The following is a 23,812-nucleotide window of genomic DNA, read 5'->3' as shown; positions in this document are numbered from 1 at the left end:
ATCTCCATGATATTCTTTGCTTCTTTCATATGCTTAAATAATATTATACTTTCTTAATTAGTATTTGGTAAGCCTATACTTTCCAAAACATTTCAATATTTCCATTAAACTAAATCTTTTTTGCACAAGACAACCAAATTTATACATACAGAATTTCAGTGTAAAGCATAATGTTATGCATGTGGTCGGCACTTAAGTTTTGCTAAAGGAATGCACCAAGTTAAATAAAAAGAAGAAGAACCCATATGGATAATGTACTTCATTTTTATGATGGAAAACTTCCCGTGCCAGTTTTATAAGCTGAGCACTTCTAGAAGAACTCTAGCTCTGTTAGTAACACAAGGAATAATTACCGCTATGGCAACACTTCTGAGAATGGAATGTCAGTTCTACCATTTTTCTCAATTTGACGGCATATTATCATACGAATCTTTTTGTTTTTAGATTTGCAACGTGAGTGATTTACAACTGAGCATCAGTTAAAACCTTTTTCTTGCCTTTTTCTTCCCCTTTTTAGCTCCCTGCGAAGGCAATACATTCTTCTGCCACAGTAACATGTGTATTAACAATACGTTGGTTTGCAATGGACTCCAGAACTGTGTGTACCCTTGGGACGAAAATCATTGTAAAGGTAATCATTCGTCCCTGGAATCTGCAAAATCCCTCTACCTGTAGCGTGGGAAGAAGTTGATCCAATGTTTATATGTATCAGACAGCCTTAAAAATATATTGTACATTGGCTTTGTGAACTCCTGTAGGTTTTATAATTGATTTGTTAGCCTTTTCCTTTGCTTTTACTAGTGCTGTAACCAGAAGTTTTCACATTCCCTAATGCACAGTGGACTGTCCTTAGCACTTGATGTTCATTGGCAAATCTCCTTTTTGGAGCCTGCAGCAGGGCATTGGAGCTTTCCATGCAAAGCAGCGTTTCCTATCAGAAGCTCCTTCATCTGTGGCTGCACCTCTCACTTATCCCGTCCGTCTTTACCAGACATAGTGCACATACCCTAGAGATAAAAGTGTATCGAAGGAACATTAGGGCTTTCAGGTACCTAAAGCCACTTACCTCGACTTCAGTTTTCCTACCAAAACGCTCTTCTTCCTTTCCAATGAGAATCGCTTCCGGCTTCCTTCTTAGCCTGTACGCAAAGGTTTGTTTACATAGAGAGCATCCCTCGGCTTGGTTATGAATGTTGCGAGTTTTGGTTAAGTTCAAAGTGCCACATATCCTCTTTTGTTCAGAGCCAATATTAACCAGTTTGCAAAGGAAAAGAAACGGGCAAATAATGCTCCATGCTTGATGTCCAATATCTTCTATTAAAATGCCCTCTGTGGATAGAAGCAGAGAGACGTTGCCACAGTACCCATGGTTCGCAGAGTCAATAAGAGAAGCCGATCCAGTATCAACTATTTTGAGGAGATGGGCAATGATCCATGTTGTGTCCAAGGGACCACTTTGGAATGGATGGGAAATTAAGCATTTTGTGAAGAACCTTATACAGCACTGTTAGGGATTCGTTTTACTTGCCTAAAGTGGGTCTGTTCCCATGGTTCTTGGTGGCCCACCTTTCTCCATGGACAAAACCTCTGCGCCACTGCTCTGGATGGTAGGGTGGGGCAGGGACAGTGGCTCACTTCTCTGAGAGGAACACCCCAGCTTTATGAAGAAGGCACTCGGTGAGGATGGAGAAAGGGGCCATCTGGTCTTCTGCTTGTCTCTTCAGGGAGCTCGACGCTGTGAGTGAGCTGCAGTCAGTGTGACCGGGGCCCTGTGTTCTCAACCTGCTGTGCCTGGTGTAGACCTTCTTTCCTACCAGTGGGGCCTGGGAGGAGGAGGGGAGACCCCACATTCCAGCCACTCCTGCCTGGAATCGAGCATCTGCAGTATGGATCTGGGGGTGGAAAGGGCATTGAGAAACGCAGGTGGCTCGCCCTTCCTGGGGAGGTACTGTAGCTCCAGACTGGGGGCCTGTAGGGAGAGGAGGCTTGTGTTGCCTGAAACCACCCTGAGTAGACCTTCTACTGGGATAGAAGCTTCTATTGGGATAGCTTCTATTGGGTGGAGGAGCTCAAAGGCCACAGACCATCCCTGTTCATAAAGAAATTCAGTAGAGGTTCTTGAATAAATGTACCTCCCTTAAGACAATTTCCAGAAACCTTAAATGTTATTTTTTTAATTTTTACGATGATGGGGAAAGACCCACAGAAGCCCTCATGCCAACATCCCGGAAGTGTCTGTCTTAAAGTGTAATCACCTTCTGGTATCAGAATACTGTTACTTAGACTTCAGTTATCCACATCAGGAATAAGTTCAAAACAATTTAGGTATATTCATGTTCCCATTAGCAGAGTTTGTGGGGTTTCTTATACCAAGAGAAATGTTTTTACCATTACCAATTGATTCGCAAATGACATCCTAAAGGTTTTATAAGACCTTCTTCAAAACATATTTACATTTAAAGTAGGGATGCTGTGCAACGGGAGAGCGTTTCTAAGGCCGGAAGATAGGGTTCTTGTGAAAAGTGAAACATTTTGTTTCTTTTTAAAGACTTGTTTATGTTTAAGACAGTGAAAGTTTTATGCTCAGCCTGTTTCATGTAAAGTTCTCCACGTACGTCTGACTACCATATTAACGCGTGGTGGGTTGTTTCTTGTTTTGTTTGTTGTTTTCACTCTCCTCAACGTGTAGAAAAGAGGAAAGCCAGTCTGCTGGACCAGCTGACCAACACCAGTGGGACTGTCATTGGCGTGACTTCCTGCATTGTGATCATCCTTATTATCATTTCTGTCATTGTGCAGATCAAACAGCCTCGTAAAAAATATGTCCAAAGGAAATCGGACTTTGACCAGACAGTTTTCCAGGAGGTGTTGGAACCTCCTCATTACGAGGTATGCACCCTCAGAGGGACAGGAGCTACAGCTGACTTTGCAGATGTGGCCGATGACTTTGAAAACTACCATAAACTGAGGAGGTCCTCTTCCAAATGCATTCATGACCATCACTGTGGATCACAACTGTCCAGTACGAAAGGCAGCCGCAGCAACCTCAGCACAAGAGATGCTTCTGTCTTGACAGAGATGTCCCCACAGCCCGTCAAACCCCTCATCCCACCTGTGAACAGAAGAAGTATCCTCGTCATGAAACACAACTACTCCCAAGATGCTGCAGATGCCTGTGACATCGACGAGATTGACGAGGTGCCGACCACGAGTCACAGGCTGTCCCGACACGATAAAGCCGTCCAGCGGTCAGTATCTCTAGATTTTTTGATGAAAACTATACCCTGAAGACTGAAATGCTTCCAGAATGTTGTGTTCTATTTTGTCTTCATTTTTCAGTTTCTCTTTTTATTAATGACTTAAAGCATAGTATTTCAACTTTTGCCTCTTCTTTTCCTTTTTCCGTGCTCTGCGTACTTTTCCTAAATCCCGTCTGTGTACATACGTGTATGTGTGTGAGCACACACAGACCAAAGAGATTTCATTTATTTCTATACAGATATAATATTTATTTCTATAAAAATTATGGCTCTAATTTTTATGGCTAATTTGCTTCCATGTGGTCATAAATGTCGCTCCAATCAATATTTATAGATTTTAAGATACGAGATGATATTTGGAAATAATTGCCTTACCAAGATGGTTAACCCATCTTGTTGAATAATTTTAATGTAAAAATAACATATTTTGCAATATAATGTATTATATTTTTGGTATGAAAGTTAAAACACTTTTTTCCACGTATCACATAATACTTACATTACAAATTGCATATGATAGCATGGTATGCTAAAACAAGTAAACATTGATATTTAAATGTAGCGAGGATTAGTAGAAACAGTTTTCTTTTAATATGGAGACAATATTATCTATATTGTATTATTAGGCCTAAAATTAGTAAAAGTCTTGAGGAAAGAAGATTTAAATTGAGAAAAATATTATTTCCAATTCCCAAATCCAATCTTCCTATGTTTTGTTTTGCATGCTTACTAGCATTTAGTTTATTTTGTAAATCTACGTAATTCCTCAATTCAATATATAGTCTCAAAACCTAAACTACTTTTAGTTGATTTAATATTTTTGCATGCTGATGGAAAAAATTTTACTTCCACAGTTTTATGAATTTTTAGGAATGCTTTTAAGTAAATATTTGTGTGCTTATTTATTTTTTGTGAAAATATTACTTTGTTGAATGAAATAGCCATAACATTCCAGGTTCTGCCTCATTGGGTCTCTAAGCAAACATGAATCTGAATACAACACAACTAGGGTCTAAAAAGAAAATTCAAGGTAAGCAAATGCCCTTGGTTCCTTCTCCGACTTTGTCGTACTCTGTTTTGTTTTGTTCTGTTGAACTTGTCTTGTAGTTTTTTAGGGAATGTGCTATTTATTCATTCTTTCTTGAGATATGTGTTTCGTAGCATTTCACAATTAGAAATATACGGGATTCAATGCTGATGGAAGGATATTCTTAGTATACGTATCTTTAAAATAAATGTGAATATTCTTACCATCAAGCATTGTACTACAATGCTATTGAAAAGGATGTTAAGTTAATAAGTTAAATTTTATCTATCTTAAGGTAAAGATACAAAAATTGGTGAAGTCTTAAAAGAAATACCAGAAGAAACCCAAGGTTTTCATAAGTTAAAAAAATTGAATACTGTCTCAATATAACTGAAGTCAGTATATAAAACTGGTAATAATGGTATTGATTGAATTTGGCAACATTCTACTCAAAACTCACACACTAAGCATTCTGTGGTACTTGTACAGTTTGTGCCCTCTTATTTTTGCATGAACATGCAGCTTATTTCATCAAAATTAAATACAGCATGTTATGTCAAATTTTATAATATAAAATTTGAATGCTTGATAATGTAAAATGTTCCATAAATAGCAGTTGTCTATGTGTACATCTATTTTGTCATCGGGTACCATAATGCCTTTATTTTCAGCACTTAGAGTCTATATCTCTATTAGACTAATTTGTCTCCAATTAAATTTGCTTGACGGTTAATCTCTTCAAAACTCTTCAAACCTATCAATTATTCTTGAATTAGGTGAATGCATTTCCATGCTCTATACTACTTTGATAAGTTGGTGTAGTTGTGTGCATATTTCATCGGGAGAAAATGTTTTAACTGTGTTTTATTTTCAGACAAGAACTATTTATACAAACATGGGGACTGTGAAAAGAAAATTCTATAGTGAATTGTGAAAAGTGGACATATTTCTAAATTCATTCCACTGCCTTTATCCAAACTTAAGAATTACAGACATTTGTTATCCCTTCAGCAAGACATACCCGCTGCACAATGATATGTTCATTTCGTAATTTGGTTGCTGGCCACCAAGTGCTCCTTAGTTTTTAAATACATTTTGAGATTTACTGGAAACTTGAAGAAATTAGTTCCTGTTTAAGACTATCCCAACTTTATTTTTACTGTCAGTTTCGCTTTGTTTCTATGTTGTTTTATGTCTTTGTTAGATAATTGTACATTGTGTGATATGTGAAAAAACACAATTTTGGATGAACTTTGTGTTACATGTACATTGTTTTCATTATATAGACTGCTTGAGAATAGTGCGTTCCTGAGTGATTTTGAACATGCTACAGTGAAAAGTGAGAATGTGGACCATGGAAACACCAGCTAGAGGTTTTATGGACTATAAACGTCTGTTGTTGTGTTAAGATTAAATGCAGCCCAAAGTACCGAGTAAAATTACTGGATTGCAATAAGAAAAATCTCATTTTTCGTCTTTCCTATATACCCCCATTTCCTTTCTTTTTAAAAGAAAATCAAAGGAAGATACCGAGTTTCAGAGATAGTTTTGAAATCAGGTATTTTACCGTTCATACCCTTCAGTAGAAATGATTTTTGATTAAGCACTTAGCAATATGATTGATTGACAGTTTGAGAAAATACCCTGCATGTCAGCACTGGATATTTGAATTGGAAAAATGTCATTTTTATTAGACACATTGTAAAAAGCATGCATTCTCCAATACTGCTGTTACTCTTCCACTTCCTTGTGTCATACGCTTGCTACTTGTAACTTTTTATATAAAGATATATAAAAATGTATAATAATTTCCTAACTTGAGTTAAGAGAAATGCTTTCGTCCATTAGAGTGATAAAAACTGACTTACGTAAGTACACACTTTATATCTACTCTTTCCACACTTTAGGCTACAGGATGTCCTTTAGTATTAAGACATACTTCTTCAAAATTTGATTTCTAAAACTTTATGGAGTACTCCGTCCACAAGGCTGTCAGAAAGAGTTAAATTACCTGGGGTCAATAGGATTTCTACATTACATCAAAAGTGTCTGATATACTGCAGCAACTGGGAGCATTTTCAGGATTGGCATACTGTCCTCTTTACAACTAATTTTATCAGAAGAGTTTAAGAAAGTGGACATTGTACCACTCTCAAGCACATTTAAAAGTGCCACGTTTTTGTGCTAATCTGAATGACGTAGCTGGTGAACTAGTCACCAGTAGCTTGGTCACCAGGCAAATCCAGCCTGCAAGAAAGGGAGCCAGTATTCAAATTACCATGTTATTGTCTGACCCACAGAATGTATTTTCAACATAAACATATAACCTCAATATGAGATGTCTAACTAAAGCAAGCGCCACCGAGACCAAGACAGCATCTCCTCTTCTAAGGTTTAGGTTTTGCCCAGAATTCTCGATACATGGAATAGCCCACACCTAAAGAAAAAGAATGCTAGTTAAGCATTTAAATTTTTTTTTCAGTATTAGAAAATTAAAAACAGTTCATAAAGTAGCTAAAAGTAGCACCCTTGCTGGTGTACAATACTTACAGGGGGACCAAGGCCCTCACTCTTGCTTTCTTAAACAATTCAAATTTCTAAAATTCTTTTTACACACTTTCCCAAGTATCTCAAGGCCAGAATGACTAGCTCAGACTGTTAAAATGTCAATATTTATCTGGCAACTTTAAAAGGAGTTACTCTTGCTGTATAATACCAGATAAAGTCAATTAATTATAAAGCCTATAAAATCGTGTAATATCTTTTCCACCTTCAAAAACTCAATAAAACAGGAATCATGTCTCTCCCAGATGTTGGATCTTATTACCAATCCTATTTACATATCTAGACTCTTCAACAAAATTATAAACTCAGTGAAAGGCAGTACTCTCTTTTCTTTCTTTCTTTAAAACATTAGTAAGATTTTACCATAGACAGTAAAACTATGTCACTGCTTGAACTATTTTTATTAATTCAGTTTTTATGTGAAAATGAATATAAGTGATATTTGCAAACTGCTTCAAAGTCAGCTAAAAGTATCTATCTTGTTTTATTTACAAAGAAATCCATTAATGGGGAACCACAAATTTGAGATATCCTGTAGGAACATACCCAGAGTCACTGCTCCCACAACAAAGCCTTGGGCTGCCACGCGCATGTGGATCGGGTGAATAGACACTTTAGTATTGCCCCTGCTCTTCAATTTATATAATCCATATGCAACGATTGCTGCAAAACCTGCCATTCCTGTAAAACAGACAGTCACAAGATGTCAGATGCATGGGGGCAGGGAATCAAGATGATTTTATCATCAATCAATGTTCTATTTTTTTTTATAAGGATGCTTTAGGAGACCATTAACCAGCTCACGTACAAATTGAGTTCTTATTTTTTCCCCCTCAGAACTAAAAATCCACAATTGGAAGCAAACAGTAGCAGATCCAGAAAGCTAAGATCATCTTTAAAATGTGGGCTTGTGAAGCCAGTAACTAAATTCCTTTAAGCGTGCCAGGGGAGCTCTTCTCTGTCCTACTTCCATCCCCAAAGGCAATCAGTTAATGTGGTACAGACTGTAATAAACTATGACTGTGAGTATAACAGAAAAAAAAAACTTTATGGAATATATTCTCCTTTTAGAATAGGAAAGTCTTTTTTAAGTGCTTTAAAATCACAAGCCCTTTTATGACCCAAATAACACAATTCTGAGTTGTCCTTATACTCAGGCACATATATGATTCCTGAAAGCTTACTAATCATGGTGTGTTTAATATGAATAAAGGAAAATAATATTATAATTAATTGCTGTTGAATTACATACTCTATAAAGTTTGATTTAGTGAGTGGGTACTTTTAAAATACGGAATGTGTATTCTCAGAAAATAATTTCTAAACTCAGATTACTGTAAATCTGCTTACCAGCATTTCCCAAATGGCTGAATTCTACAGAATTTTGTCCTACAAACACAAAGCCATCAGGTCTATCACAATGCCAACCTGGTAACTCAAGCAAGCGCCACAAAGCCAATAGATGAGCTATTCACATACATCCCTGTTAGGAATCCAACTTCACATGTGCTACAGAAACAAATAAATGGGAAAGAAAAAAATTTCTGATAGAAAAATTAATTATCATAGCAACTCTGAATCGTCTGTATTGAAAAAATGTCAATCCACAGAATTTGATAAACTGGTAAATAGAAAAAATATATCGAACATTATAAAGAAAGATTATTTTCTGTTGTTTTGCTATATATTTTATATACATTATGTTGAAATTTAACCTTTTTTGTTTGACTTGACTAATTCTTTTATTATCATGCCTATTGTCATTCCTTTTACTTCAAAGTTGATGCATCCAGAGACTTTTTAAAGTGATTAGCCATGTTTTATATTACTGTCTCTATTTAGAAATCTTCATAAGACCCTGTACACTTTGAATGAATAATCTCAGAAAGGATGATACACATGTGAACCACTTACTATCCACTGTCCTTTCAGCTGTCCACAGGACTTTCATCTTTCCAGTTCTTCCTAAAGAAGCAGAACGCTTCTGACCTGCTGGTTCACTGCTGAAAGGCTATTTGCACCAGAAATCAAGGACTTAAAAAATAAATCCAACTACATTAAGTGTAATAATAAAGACAGATTGCTTACACATATTTAATACACAGCAGCTCCATAGGAAAACAAAAATATTGAAATGAAGAATAGGCCTCTTCAGTGGTAATACTGAGAATGTATAACTCAACGTATAATTGGGCATTGCCTAATCAGAAAGCAAGATAGTGATGGCTCTGAGGCCTGGAAGCCTCCTGTTACCCCTGCCTCAACTCTAGCTGCTGGATCTTGAGTGTGTAGGGGCTCCGTGTTGCCTGGGGGTTTCCTGAAGGAAGGTCTTTAAAAGCCAGTATTGAAATCTACCAACACATTAAAAATTCCTGTTTACTGGCTACATCAGACCCTGTCACCTGCATATCAAACTTTGGTTTATAGTCAAGTGGAGAGACACATGTAGATATGGCATGAGACATTTCAAGACTTTCAAGATGTTTCAAATAAGTTATTTTAATAAATAGTTATATTTTTTGATAAAGTGAATTCAAATATTACTCGCACGAGTGCTTTATTAATCTCATAAGATGCTTTCTGATAGCGTAATTACACACCATGTTAGTTAATTTGAAAATAGCTCTTTTTGTTTCATTTCCCTATGTTTGAATTCACTTTCAAAATCTGGGAGGCATATCATGATTATGTGCAACACCTATGAAACCCTGAATTAAGCTTTTTACTTCCGTCCAAGTGCATTTTAGTTGCCTAATTCAAGGTTGGCATGTTGATTTGGAATTATGATTTTTGTGTACCTGATTATACACACAAGCCACTTTTATGCATCATATTGGAAGATAGACATATGTAATATTTGATTTACCATAATTCAATTCCATTTGATTAGATAATTAAAATGTGGCTGTAAACTTCATTGGAGATCAATGTCTTTGGGCTTTTAAAGGAGAACAGTCCACATTGTGAAGATGCTGGCTTTTCTGTTTTGCATTATTTTTTCACCAAAATTATTTCAATGACTCCATAAACCCTTATTCTTAGCATTTAATAAAGTTAGGTCTTTGACATTTCTTAAATATTCACTTAATATTGAATCAACTTTTTCTCTATTTTTCATTTAGGAATTTGGCTTTTCCTCAAATTTGATAGCATTTTTAAAATTCCACAAATGGATTTTCCTCGACCTAAGCATATCTTAATAAATAACAAAATATGATGATTCCTATTCCTTAATTAAAGTAATGACAAATTATTTATCTTTTGGTGGTAAAATAAATCATAGCATTTTATCTTCTTTTGAAATTTGTATATTTCAATGATGAAAATGAATCCTGTCAGATTCCAACTCTGGAGGGAGGTTAGATAAATAAAATCATGAAAATATTCTGAATGCGAAATGCATATGATTTGAGTCTCAGTTTTGTCCAACTTCGCTGAAGCGAGTTAGTTTCTGTATCATGCCTACCTGTGCATTCTTCTTCCTTTGGCTCATTTTTGGGATCATACTCATGGCCCAGAGGGTCCATCCAAAAAATTGTCAAATAGATAAAATAATTTTTAAAATCAGACTTGAATTAATTATCAGTTTCTTATCCATTTAATTAATAATTCCCGTTTCTCTCTTAAAGGTGGAATTAAGTAGCAGAATAAAATATATTATTAAAATAGCCAGAGATGTGTTTTTATAAACAATCTTGTTCAACAAATCAGAGCCCTTTGCTAATATAGAATTATCCTGATTAATTTTATCAATGAGTTTGTTTAAATTGTACTACGGATTTCTTAACTGAATTTTATTATTCAGATAAACCCAACAGTGTGATAGAAATAACAAATCTAGGTGACTGACGTCAGGCACTTGTAACATCTCAGCTTTTTTTTTTTATTACGGCCTCTGGTTCTGTACTTTCGTATGTGTTATTAAAGAAGTAAATGCCTTCTTAGTATGCCTTTAATTCCTCAGACTTCAAACTTACTAGGGCTGGTTTCCAGAAGGTTCTTATTCCTGCACTAGTATGATCATAAAGTTAAACCACTTCTTTGCGTCCATAATTGTGCAGCCAACATGTTCCTGTTTATCCCCAACTTCTATCACCTCTCCAAACTCTGAAGCATGTCGTTTTACATTGGTTCATTCTTTGGAAAAAAAAATTTTTTTTGCCCTCTTCTTAATAGACACATATCTAGACACAAAATGTAAAAGTGGTCAGAAAACATAGCATATAAATTATTTAAAATAAAATTTTCCTTATTACATCACATTGTAAAATTTGTGCTCTTTATTCACTTTCTCCTGAGTTAAGTTTAATATCAATAGAGCCAGCGTTTTTCTTGAGCCTGTACATCTATATACCAGGATTCTTCCTAAGTGCTCTGGGGATGAAAATAAAAGGTGACGCACTAGTGGGAAGCATAATTATGGAGCCTTAGAGAAGGAAGGGTTCTTAGCGGAGCTCAATAAGGAAAATGAAGCTCAAAATTATTTGCTAAGCATTCCATCTTGAAAAGCTAATTAGTTGCTTCCTGCTAATCTGGCATGGAAGATGAAATATATTCAACTGTCAAGAGAATACAATACCGAGAATGTTTTATAATAAAGAAGTCAGGAGCATAGATAAGGGGGTAAAATGTATTCTCAGAGAGATCAAGAGATGCTTGATGAATAGTTGTTCTTCTAAGCAGGTCTTGAAGATTGAGCAACATTGTCAATGGTGGAGCAGGGAGAGATTTCCACCTAGAGAAGTTAGAGCAGAGAGTAGTCTCCCAAGGCCAAATAAATATTTGAGATGGCTGGAGCATAGGATTAGACAAAAGGAATAATAGTCAATATAGTTGGAGGAGCAGGTTGGCGTTTACATCATGATCTCTGAGTGCAGGCAATGCCAACCAAAAGACTTCACGTTTTAGTCAAAAAAGAATTTTAATGTCTCTTAGCAAAGTTGGGCTGAAAAACTATAAGTAGAATCCTCTGACAGCAGTGTATTTGCTAAACTGAGTGAAACTGGAATAAATAAAGGAAATCAAAGCAATACAGACACAAGATATTAAAAAAGAATAACCGATGGATTGTTAGGTATCCAGAAATATCTGTCTTTCTATTTATTTTCTACCATTTTTTTATTATTTCAAGATCGTGGTTGGGTAACTAGCCAAAATACTGAGTGTTGTATGCTAAACACCATTCTGAGAGTTTTTCATGTAAGTATTCCTTTAGTCATCTTAGCAATTATTATTATTATGAATAATAATAATACGTGTTGTTATGGTTGTTTTATTGTTATTCCATTGTACCTATAAGGAAACTGAAGAGAGTTTTGGTAGCTTTTCTAAGATTGCACAATAAAAAATGATACATCCAGGTCTGAACTCAAGCTGATTAACCCCAGAATCAGCCAGCAATCCTACTGCTATGAATACAACCCTTTAATATTCAATATAGTATGTTTCACTGAAATAAGTTGATACGTATTCGTAGAAACCCCATACTTCTGTGTTTTCTCATCTGTAAAAATATGTATTATAGCAACTTCTCTCCACCCTATAGCTTTTGAGGACCAAATGACAATGCATTGGAAGATACTTTTTATACCCTATGATACATTATAAATAAATCATTTTTCCTAAGTCATGTGTAAACTTCATTTTGTAATGGACATGGGACAAATGTATCACCTATACAGAGCAGTAATGAAAACTAACTTCCAGCCTCCTCTTGTCCACAGTGAAATGTATGACTTCCAGAGTCCACTGATTCTTATTTCACTTGAATGACATTCTTCCCCAGTGCTTAGTTTATTGCATCATCTTATTGAACAATATTGAACTCCAGAGCTCCTAAGTGATCCCAAAAGCCCTAGTCAAACAGAAATACTAACACTTGACAGAAAATTCTGTTTTTCAATCCCAGACAACTGTTTGGTATACATTTGCATGATAGCCTAATAGTGGGATAAGCAAGGAAATAGATAGGTAGGTAGATAACTGCAGTCTCATAACCATAATTATGGTATAAAAATGTGGCGTAATGCAGTGAAAATAGCTTTTCAACAGGACAATTTCAAATTTTAGTTTCACTTCATACTTCTCACTTGCTCTTAAGGACGTTGTTGGAATCCTTTGAGCTTCGCTTCCTTTATCCTTAAAATAGAGTCTGTACCCAATAATGAAAGTTGCTCTGAAAATCAGAGATGACACCATCCATAAACAAACAACATGAAATTGGTGGTACCAATATAGGGGCTCTAGTTTTCACATTTGTGTCTTACTAGTTTGTACTCCAGAGTGGGCAAAATGTCTCCTCTATGCCTGACTTTTGTCCATCTGTGAACCAGTCATTGCTGACAAAAGTGGACTTCTCTACCTCCGTGATCAACCCTGGGTTTAGACAACTCGGGAAAAGCCCTCACCTTTCAGAGGTGACATCAGTTTAGGACAGGACCAGATGGAAGGAGCGTAGGGGTTAGTAGGTGGGAGAGAATGAGGTTAGCCTTTGCCTCTTAGCTCTTAGTGTGCCACCACCTGGCATAAATGAGGTTGACACTGGAAAAGACATCAACACAGATATGCTATTAATGATGTGTAATTGAGAACTGCTAATTTCTAGAATTTAAGGATTTGAAAGTAGGCATCAGGAACGAGCAATTTGGGGATCCTTCAAAATAATTGTTAAGTGCATAGTCAATATGGCTCTGCTTAGGTGAGCAAATGAGTACAAAAGTTACATTTAAATAAATAAATACATTCTTCTACTTGTCGCAGAGAAGCGCTGTCCTGACCTGACACGTGGCTTACGTTCCTTAGCCTTTCCTTCTAGAAACTACAGAATTAGGCCAGATTCAAAAGTAAACTTAAAGAAGTGTGGTTTAATAACCATTGTTATGGGCACATTATCTTTCTCCTTTTTTAAAAAAAGTTTAATTTGCAGGTTGTGTTTTCAAAATAAACATACACAAAATACAAGAATGGTAAGTTTTAGAACACACTAATTTAGAATAACATTTAAACAGAATTGCTTGACATACATATCAATTCAGTATACTTACAAACCATGGGTCTCTCTAGATTTTTATATTCTTACATATGCTAACTTTATGAATAAAACTGTCTTTTTTAAAAATCACTCTTTAAGTGGCAGCTTTTCCAAGTAGATCATTCTTGTTAAGATGGATACTATGAACATAGTTTCATACAATATACTTGCCCAACTTTCTGAAAGGACAGTCTTTTTGTGTTAAAAAAAAAGAGTAATGAACTCTTGTTAATTGATAATATTGAAGTATTTTATAAAATATTAATGCACTTGTGAGAAAACGCCTTCTCTCTCTACAAGTACTCCTTTTTTATAGCTAAGGTTTTTCTCCCAGCTATGTTGAGACTTTTATACGATACATATAGATATTTCCTGAGCCTGTGCTCATCCTTTAGTCACTTGTAAACAGGCATCATTTTTTGAAGGACTGTGCTGGTTGGTAAGAAGTTATATCTCATCTTCAAATCGACTCTGCTCTGAATTGGTAGGGCTGGGACTCTGCAAAGGAATCGTTCCCTCTGCCAGCTGATCCCTGTTCAGGTCTCCTAACAGAGGGCAGTAGAGGAAGATACGAAGACAGATGAGGACCTGAAACACTTTTATGTTTGCCTCCTGTTCCTGTCAGCATCCTCTAAGAAACAGAACTTGGATTCACCGGCAGCCTCCAGCCTCCTTCAGCTCTCGGAGACCAAGCCTCCAAGCTCCCCCGCAGAAGCATCTGCACCAGCTTGGCGTGTCCTCCTCAGAGCTCTGAGCCCTGCCATGGAAGGACTCCTTCTGGACTCTAGATTCTGAAAACTTCCATTCATTTCCGTTGTTTCCTCAGTCCTAGAGCAAGCCAGGCTCTGTATGGCTTAATATCGGCCACCTCCTTATTCCCTCTTCATTTTTCCAGTCTTCCAAACCTGTGTAACAGATTCCCAGGATCACAGCCTCTCTGTTGATGTATCTACCATGTCTTCTGTTTTCCTGACCCGAGGATTATGATTGATTTTAACTGGAATGTTTTTCCTTGCTAAGGGCTTTTTAAAATTCTTCCCTGAGATTCTTTACTTAACTTATGACAACTTTGCCTAATTAAATTTCACACAAGAATGAAGTGTTTGGCTAAATTATTTCTGGAATATTAGTTCTATAGCATGAGACATTCAATTCTATATGAGAACAGATACACATGTTAATGATGAGCAAGTGTTCCCTTTCATGGGGTGGGTATTCCTCAGTTCTCATGGGGATTTAAAAGGGAGAACAACAGCTATATTAAAATGACAGTGAGATGAAAAAGCATCATGGGTCCTCTTTCTAATTTATATTCCTGACCTAAACAGCCCTAGTCAACTCTTCTTAATTTATTTATGTGGACCAAAATCAATTCCTATGGACTTTAAATTTTTTCTTTATTCTCTGGGAGTAAAGCCCTTTTTAAAATGGTTGGCCAGTGCCTTCAGGAGAGCCTGGAGACCCTACCCTGGTCTGTTAGACGTTTCAGAACATTTTCTAGGAGGGTTAATAACTTAAATTCTAACTAATCAGCCGCAGAACTTAGAAAGTTAAAATTGTCTAACTTCAATTTTTCACAGGGAGTGACTTCAAATCTAATCACCTAGTGATAAGAATTTTAATCTTTGTAAAGTCAACCACCATCAAACTTTTATCTCAAGGAAACAGAGAGACAAATACATGTGGCTGACAGGTGCATTGAGTAATTTGACTCAGTCTGGGGTCTGTTAAATTTTGAGTCCCTGCAGTTTGTGACTATACAGAAGGAAAGATCCATTTTTCTGGCTTAATTGGATGAAACTAGAGCTTGTTATGATAAACTCCTTTCATACAAAAAAATATTCTCAATACTACTTAAATTTGGATTTTTCCCAGAACACCCACCTGTACATATTCCGGTTTTCTTAGTGAGTCTAGCCAACTTAGCCATTTCTGAAGGTACAAAGAAAAAGAGCTTTGTCTCAAAAGAGCAATGACCAGCGAAAGTGTGGCTCTGTGTTAAAGTACTAAAAATAAGAAACCATGGTTGAGTGTTCAACTTGTGTGAAACACTGTTCTAAATATTTTACAGGTATTTATCCAGTCAATCCTCATAACAACCTTATAAAGTAGTTATTTTTAGCTTTATTTTATAGATGTGAAAATGCAATCCCAAGAAGTTACATAAAATACCCAATCTCGTGTAACTAATAAATTGTAAGGCCTGGATTTAAACTTCGGAGGTCTAGATACAGAAACTATAGGCTTAACCACGCATCACTTTGCTTCTCATTGATTACCCACTTCTTAATTTTAAGAACTGGGAAATAAAATGTTAGTCACTAACTTAAAATCACTCTTCCTAACCTAGTGAGCACAGACAGAGGAGAGACAAGGAATAAAAGATAAAAATAACAGCCAATTCTCCTTGAAAACATGCTTTAGGAATTCCTGATGAGAATCACTGCAGAAAAATAATGGGGAATAATCTTCATCTGTGGAATGATTGTAGCATGATGCATTGTACTGTCTAGGTTGCTTGTGATAAATGTATTTACAGTTTATGGATTTATGGTACAAAACCTGCTAAACACTGTCAGAGTCAGCATGTGACTATCTAAGTAATAAATGGCAATGTTTCCTAACTGAAATCTCTCTCTCAGTTAGCGATGCCCTACATGGCCCCCTTAGAGAGGTCCTATGCTTAAACTGTGTTGGGTGGTCCCACAGCAGCTATAAAGGACCGAGAGTCTTGTGTTTGCATCACAGGACTTCCACACGCTTTACCCTCAACTCATAATTACCTGTATCCTTTGAAGTATTAGTGAATTTTGATCCTGTGTAACACGTGATTCTTGTATGTCTGATTTGAGAGTCTGACCCTTTTTGCTGTATCAAGGAGTTTCCTGCAGTTCCTTCTTGGAACTTTTTGGAGTTCCAAGAAGCTCAGTGCCTAAGCTGTATGCTCCTTTGGCTCGTCTTGGCAGTTATCAGGGGCATTGTTAATTTATTCAACAAACATAACATAAACAATAGCAACTCATTTAATAAATATGGATTGCAAGCAACTAGGTGCATGAAACTGTTTTAGTCATAAAACAGATAAAAATATTCACTCTTTTGTGTCATGCAATCTAGTTAAAGGAAACATACAGTAAAGGACAAACAATAATGATAAAAAACCATTTGTCATGTTATGAATGTGCCTTGCCCAAAGAGTTAGGCATACTGGGGGGACAGAGAGTGTTGAGATACAGAATTGGTATTTTATGAGGAAAAGACATGAGCATCTCTGGTAGTGTAATGTTTGACCAAAGGCTTAAAGAAGCAAAATAGTGAGCTGTGAATATCTGAGGGACAATGTTTCCTGGAGTTCAGAAGAAGTTTGCCTGGTATGTTTGAGAGGACGGTGCGGGAGGAATGGAGTGAGAGAGTGACAGCAGTAAGAGATAAAGGGAGAAGCAGGTGGGCATGAGATCAGATAGGGATGATCAAGCAAACCTTAAGAAATTAAAGTTTATTCGGACAGAAATGGGAAGGGGCTGAAGGGTTTTAAGAGAGCCGAATATGGCTAAGCTCTACCTGGTCTCCTCTGTTGCCGTGCTGAGAATAGTTTATACAAGCGTCAGTGTTAAGGTCAGCGAGAGGCAAAGGCATTAGTGCGTCGACAGTGCAGGTGAGAGAGGACGGAGTGTGGTGACCTGTCAGGGAGAATCAGGAGAATCAAAGCCACTTGAAGTATCCAAGCCATGAAAGACATCGCTAGGAATTAAGGTCTTAAATAAGCTGTGGAAAAACCTGAAGGAGCAGAGTTCAGAGAAGTTTCACCAAAGGTCTCAGCCTGAAGCCCCAAAGGAGCTCTGATGTCTAGAAGATTCTGCAACTCTCAAGACTCTCTGGAAAACCCTACAAAACCATTGGCGTCTACAGAAGCAGACTGAGGAGGGGAGTTCTGAAAAACATGCCTGCACATGTGGAATATCATTACACACCCACGCCTCCGGCTGTATGTCTTTGGAGGAGTCTCTCCCATTTGGCAAATCTCACACGAGTGCCCATCGCTGACAAATCCTATCATTAACTTACACTTTCTAATATTCCTTAAATAGGAATTATTACCTGTTTATAGTCTTGCTTTCAGTGTAAACTTCTTTTCCTGTGCCATTCATTATTCAGTGGATTGGTAGAGAGGGAAGATAAATATTTGGTCTTACTCTCTCTCTGGAAGTAGAAGTCTACCTTAACATATATAGTTAAATAAATAATTAAATTGCTTATTTTAATATTTTTTCTTCCTACTGGTGTACCAGCTTTTTGAGGGAAAGAAGAAACTGTTTTCACTTTTTGTAACCCCAGAAGATAGCATCATTCCTGGAATATGCTAGATGCATAATTAACACTTTTTGGTGGAATGAAAAACTTTTCCATAATAAGAGGAATAATCGTAGGGCAAGCTAATGCTAGTAGGCTAAGAGAATCAAGATGAACAAGTAGAGAGTGTCTATTAGGGTGATCTACACTGAGAAAAACTTAATTTAAAAAATTTTGAAAAAAGCAACCTCCACTGAGAGAAAGTATCCATATGCAATTATGATTCAAATTTGAGTGAGTTTGTGCAGGAAGTATTGGACCAAAAGGGTGTAGTGTGAAGAAAAGAAAAATATATAAGAAGCAGGAATTTTAAAAGTGCATGCAGGGCACAGTCAGGCTTAAAGGAGCTGCAAAACATTTTGAGTATACCATTTCATTTTTTCTATTAGTTTTTTTTTATTTTTAATCAGGGAAATCTTTCAACTATTCATGATGGACTTGGGGAAAAAAAGGATTAGAGATTTACATTCTTCTCAAAGTTTACCAAGAATGATTGAATTCATATGCTTGTATGTTTTTTTCAGATACCATTACATTTCTTGGTGCAATTCTTTGCAAATAGACGGCTCAATCTTGTCAAGCTCTGAAAGGATGTCTCTAAAGATTATCTAAGAAGTTATTTTAGAAATTGTGCTTTTTGAAAAACAACAATGCAATGACCACAAAACCCTTTCAGAACCAGACTGGATTCATTGCTTTCCATAGAGTATTCTCAATTTACCTGATGGCCGTGCTCAGATTAGATTATGGCAGGAGCTGGAGCTTGGTCACAGCAAAGGCAAAACAACACGTGCATCTGTTAGGAGGATCTGATTTCTCATCAATAGACACCTAGTTTTCTCATGTCAGAGTGAGCATTCTTCCTGAAAATGACAAGTTACTATGAAATAAGATAAGGTTAACTATAAAGTGATTCTTGGACACACATTGTTTTCTTTAATGGTATCCTGACTGTAATTCTGAAGGAAGATATTATTATATTCTCCATTTTACAGGTAAGCAAACCGAGTCTTAAAGAAGTCAACTGATTTATCCAGTTCACAGAGCCAAGAAATACAGGGACTCCCAGACGTTTCTCACTGACAAACTCATTTCTACCAAAATGATGACTTCATGTATCGGGCCCGGAGATGTGCTACTGTTTGATATACATTATCTAATTCAATTCTCAGAACCTCACTCTAAGGTGGATATAAGTAACCCCCATGCTTTTCCTTGGGGAATTGATGCTCATTGACACTATATGACTAATGTCAAGGAAAGGATTTAAAACCATTGGGAGGGTTAAAAAGAATAACAAAACAAAACAAAATAATATGCATGCATCTTCATCTCTATGAAAACTAACTGTCCCATCAACAGTGAGTTAGTTATTTGGTTTCTCTTTATAGGAATTAAGTTGGATTGTCTGTTTTTCATGAAGCAACACTCTCTACTAGGACTGGAAGCTAGGTTTCGCAGCACTCCTTCCCTCTTTGGCTCAGGGTTAGAGTTTGTCAATGAGAGGAACTCACATAGGATTTGGAAGGAGGAATGGAGTGGGCGTCATTCGTCTCAGGAGGTCCCGGTGGGCAGATGCAGAGGCTTCTGGGCCATGTCTACAAGCTCCCACTTCTCCGCGGTGGTGACCAGACACGGAGGCTCCAAAGTCTCCTGAGCTCTGCCTTCCCTCTGACCCCTGTGCTTCAGTCCTAAGTCCTTACGGAACATGTCCTCAATCCTTCAGCTGCTGCCTTCCTGATCTGTACTCCTCACCTCCTCTCACATCTGTGGAATCCCCAGTTCCTCTAGTAAATGCCTTATTCTCATAATGCTATAGAAATTCTACTTTCCTGACTCAACCCAGACTAAATACAAGTGGAAGATTTGTCCTGTGTACTGGCATTGCCAGTAGAGGGGCAGTGGTTCTTTTCTGAAAGAAAAAGAATGTTCATTGGGTGGAATACACTTGAAATTTTTAAAATTATATATATTCCAATAAGTTTGCTTAATGCAACCCAGTTAACTGTAGGGAAACAAAAATAGAAAGCATCAGAGAAATATTCAACATGTTCGAGGAAGCCTGTGCATCTAAAATGAACAAGTTTCCCTAATTGCTTTTTCTGATCAAGTGGTGCCTTTGGCTTTGACACGAGGGGAACTGTGCACAAATATGCAAAAGGATTTTGATGTCATAAAAGCTGAAATAGTAACAATATTCTTATCAATATCTAGGAATGAGACTAAGGATTTCAATATGCTGACAGTAACGTTGGTATATTACATATGACTATACTTTTAAAGTTTGTACTCTAGAGAATATATTTCACTTTTTATTATTAACACAGCTACCATTTATTGAGAACATACAACATTTGAGCGCACTGAGTTTATGAGAAATTACATATAATTTTTGTGATAGGTAATGCAGTACAAGAACATGAAGATAACACTGTCAGGTTAGCACATATTTAAAAAGCCTGGATTTTTAAAATCATAGGTTGTAAAGCTAAGGTCTTACTATGTACCAAGTAGAAGCATATTGAACTATATATGATGGAAAAAAACACACCTTCTTGTGTGCAGAGTATACAAACCTAAACATGTAAAATGATAGCACTGTCACTGATGCTGTCATAAAGATTAATGCAGAGGAAGTTTTTTGAAATCAAAACCTGCTATTAAATGCTCAATGCAGTTACCATTATGAGATTCAGGCCCATCTATCAGTATCCACTAAATAAAGATTAACAGCCTTCTCTCTATTGCCGGTGTTACTTATTCCCATTCTATCTGTGTCTCCGAGGAATAAAAGAATCTTTCTCCATAATACTGCTGCAAAGTTATTATTGAATGGAGTTACTATCAATGTATACAGAAATATATAATTTGACTCTTAATAATCTAATCAAATAGTTATATACCGTGCTGCCTCTTTGTGACTAAAACAGATTATAGACAATGTTTTGTTACATGTAAGTGAATACTGATTCGTGAATTCAAAATACAACATACTGAGTACAGTATTTCCAAAGATGGCATGAAAAAGAACTAGGTCTATAATACGGAAATGTGTAGTGAACGTTTCCCACACGGTGTCATGGAGAACGTATCAGCGGCACGCTTGCAATTAAGAATATCACTTAAAATGACGCCCAAAACACCTAGTTTCTGCCTCTTTTACTTGAAATGCTGAATCCTTTGCAATCATCACAATGACTGTGATGAATTGCACGAATGCCCAAGAGGAAACCTACCTGGTGGTGTTTGCCTTCACATATGTTCAACAAGGTCATGCCAAGTGTTAATGTATAAAGCTAAAGAATAAAACAATTATCTCAGAAAAAAAAAGGAAATTGTTATTGTGTTCTTGGGAGAATTATATCTCGGTTACTTAACGCTATAACTTCTATAAGATCCACTATTCCTGTTTACCCCTGTTGTTTAAACTTGATTTTGGCTAAAACACTGTTACTGGTCTTCAGTGCTCAGTTCCTTGTGTTTCTATCGGGTGGTGTTCACGCCCACATCCCTTGACTCACCTCCCTACTGAGATAAACATTGCTCCAATATGCCAACAATTCGTATAGAAAACAGTCATCCCTATAGACTGAAAACAGCATAGAAGGCAGGCACTATTTATGGTATGTTTTGATTACCTCTCTGTATACATACAATCTCTAACATAGCTCCAGGGACATAGCGGGCTAACAACGTATATTTGGTGAATGAATATATATTCATTATATTATTCATCAAATGATATAGATACATATTTTAAATAAGAAGTTATGCTTAGGTTTTTTTTTTTGTTTGTTTTTTGCGGTACGCGGGCCTCTCACTGTTGTGGCCTCTCCCGTTGCGGAGCACAGGCTCCGGACGCGCAGGCTCAGCGGCCATGGCTCACAGGCCCAGCCGCTCTGCGGCATGTGGGATCCTCCCGGACTGGGGCTCGACCCCGTGTCCTCTGCATCGGCAGGCGGACTCTCAACCACTGTGCCACCAGGGAAGCCCTAGGCTTAGTTTTAATTTCTTCTCTCTTTTCATATCAAGGGGCCAATGAGCATTTAAAATATTCTAGACTGACATCAAGATGGTTAACTTTTTCCATGTGATTTCCAGAACCAGGGCATTTTTCTTCTGCAATAGCTTGGCAGCAGTAAGTTATGACCCATGAACTCGATGGCTCATGCAAACAAACTCTTATTTTTCACTCTCCTTTCATGTCAGAGGCGGGGGTCGGCTCCTACACTTTTGTTCCGCATCGCTCTCATCCTGGAAGCTAGTCTGGGGGAGGAACCCTTTCTGAAGATACACTGTTCTCATGGGAGAGGAAAAAACAAGCAAGCTGGAGGCTATTTCTGACGCTTCTGCTTGGTCTTGTCTTAGGCCCCATGCACTTGCACTCCATCAGCCGAGCCTGTCACGTGGCCAGACCCAGAATCAGTGGGGAGGGATGTAAAATCATCTCACAAAGAAAGAGGGAGCAAACAGCTGGAGATAATGACATAATCCTCCTCTCCTCTCTATAAAATTGATCCTGTAAAGGAGGAATGTTTCAGAAAGTTATCCCCATTTTAAGAATGACATTCAAGGATGGGAATGTGTTATTCAAAAGGTTAATTAAAATCATAGGGGCTTCCCTGGTGGAGCAGTGGTTGGGAGTCCGCCTGCTGATGCAGGGGACACGGGTTCGTGCCCTGGTCCGGGAAGATCCCACATGCCGCGGAGAGGCTGGGCCCGTGAGCCATGGTCGCTGAGCCTGCGCTTCCGGAACCTGTGCTCCGCAACGGGAGAGGCCACAGCAGTGAGAGGCCCGCGTATGGCAAAAAAAAAAAAAAAAATCATAGAAATCGGAAAGGTTTTTGTCATCCAACACATTGAATTCGAGCTTTACGATCAAAATATCTGTGAACTTTATAGCTCTCCTGGTTACTTGCCCTCTCTGCATCTTAGTGTCAGTATATGTTAAAAAAAAAAAAAGAAAAATGAACAAAAATACCCACCTTATAGAGTTTTTGTGCAAATTATATAATAACATGTTTAAAAGTACCAGTGACAGCTCCAGACTTAGAGTAGCACATACTACCTTCCGCTGTCTCTCTCCCTCTTTCCAGCCCCTTCTCCTTTCTCTAAAATATCTTTTTTGCTCCCTCCTCCTTCCTGCTTTCTCTAAATTATCTTTAGCCTGGGAGAAACACTTCGTTTTAATTTCATTGCTTTGTTCAGTAACTTTTGGCTTCCTGAAGTCTGTCTTCCCTTAACATTTTTTAATCCCTCAGCTACTTGTCACCAACTACCTTTGACATTGAAAGGTGGGGATTGGTTCTCCACCTCGTGGTCCTGAGGCTTCAGCTGATTTTCATATCTTCCTGCAGGCAATATATTCTCTCAAGCTACACTATTAGATGAAAACCAAGCAGTGGTTTTGCTTTTTCCCTCTAACTCTAGAGATCTGCTAGGTCACTGTCATTCCTTCCGTCTTTTCCTGGATCCTCCTTCATAAGGAAGGTATTCAGAAACATATGAGAATACAGTCACTGGCAGCAAGAAACTCAACTTTTCAATTTCGTTCCTGAAGAAAAATCTCCTCTCCTGCCC

General features: G+C 37.3%; 1 protein-coding gene across 5 annotated transcripts in view; it reads left to right on the top strand.

The window, feature by feature from the left end:
• Window positions 1-14,946, top strand: part of NETO1 (neuropilin and tolloid like 1) — a 98,907-nt gene extending 83,961 nt beyond the window's left edge. Inside the window, exons 8-11 of one of the 5 annotated variants that reach the window (XM_060029213.1) lie at window positions 518-631; window positions 2,690-3,248; window positions 4,216-4,290; window positions 14,371-14,946. In XM_060029213.1, coding sequence (XP_059885196.1) covers window positions 518-631; window positions 2,690-3,248; window positions 4,216-4,276 — 734 coding nt within the window. In that variant the 3' untranslated portion in view covers window positions 4,277-4,290; window positions 14,371-14,946. Of the gene's footprint in view, window positions 1-517; window positions 632-2,689; window positions 3,249-4,215; window positions 4,291-5,161; window positions 7,079-8,784; window positions 12,449-14,370 lie in introns of those variants that run through there. The other 4 variants (XM_060029211.1, XM_060029212.1, XM_060029214.1 and 1 more) reach the window with 4 other exon arrangements.
• The last annotated feature ends 8,866 nt before the right edge of the window (window positions 14,947-23,812 follow it).

This window comes from Delphinus delphis, chromosome 13, assembly GCF_949987515.2.
Source record: "Delphinus delphis chromosome 13, mDelDel1.2, whole genome shotgun sequence".
In the NCBI taxonomy this organism is placed as follows: Eukaryota; Metazoa; Chordata; class Mammalia; order Artiodactyla; family Delphinidae; genus Delphinus; species Delphinus delphis.
The sequence above is the reverse complement of the archived record's forward strand: the minus strand, read 5'-3'. Positions and strand labels throughout refer to the sequence as shown.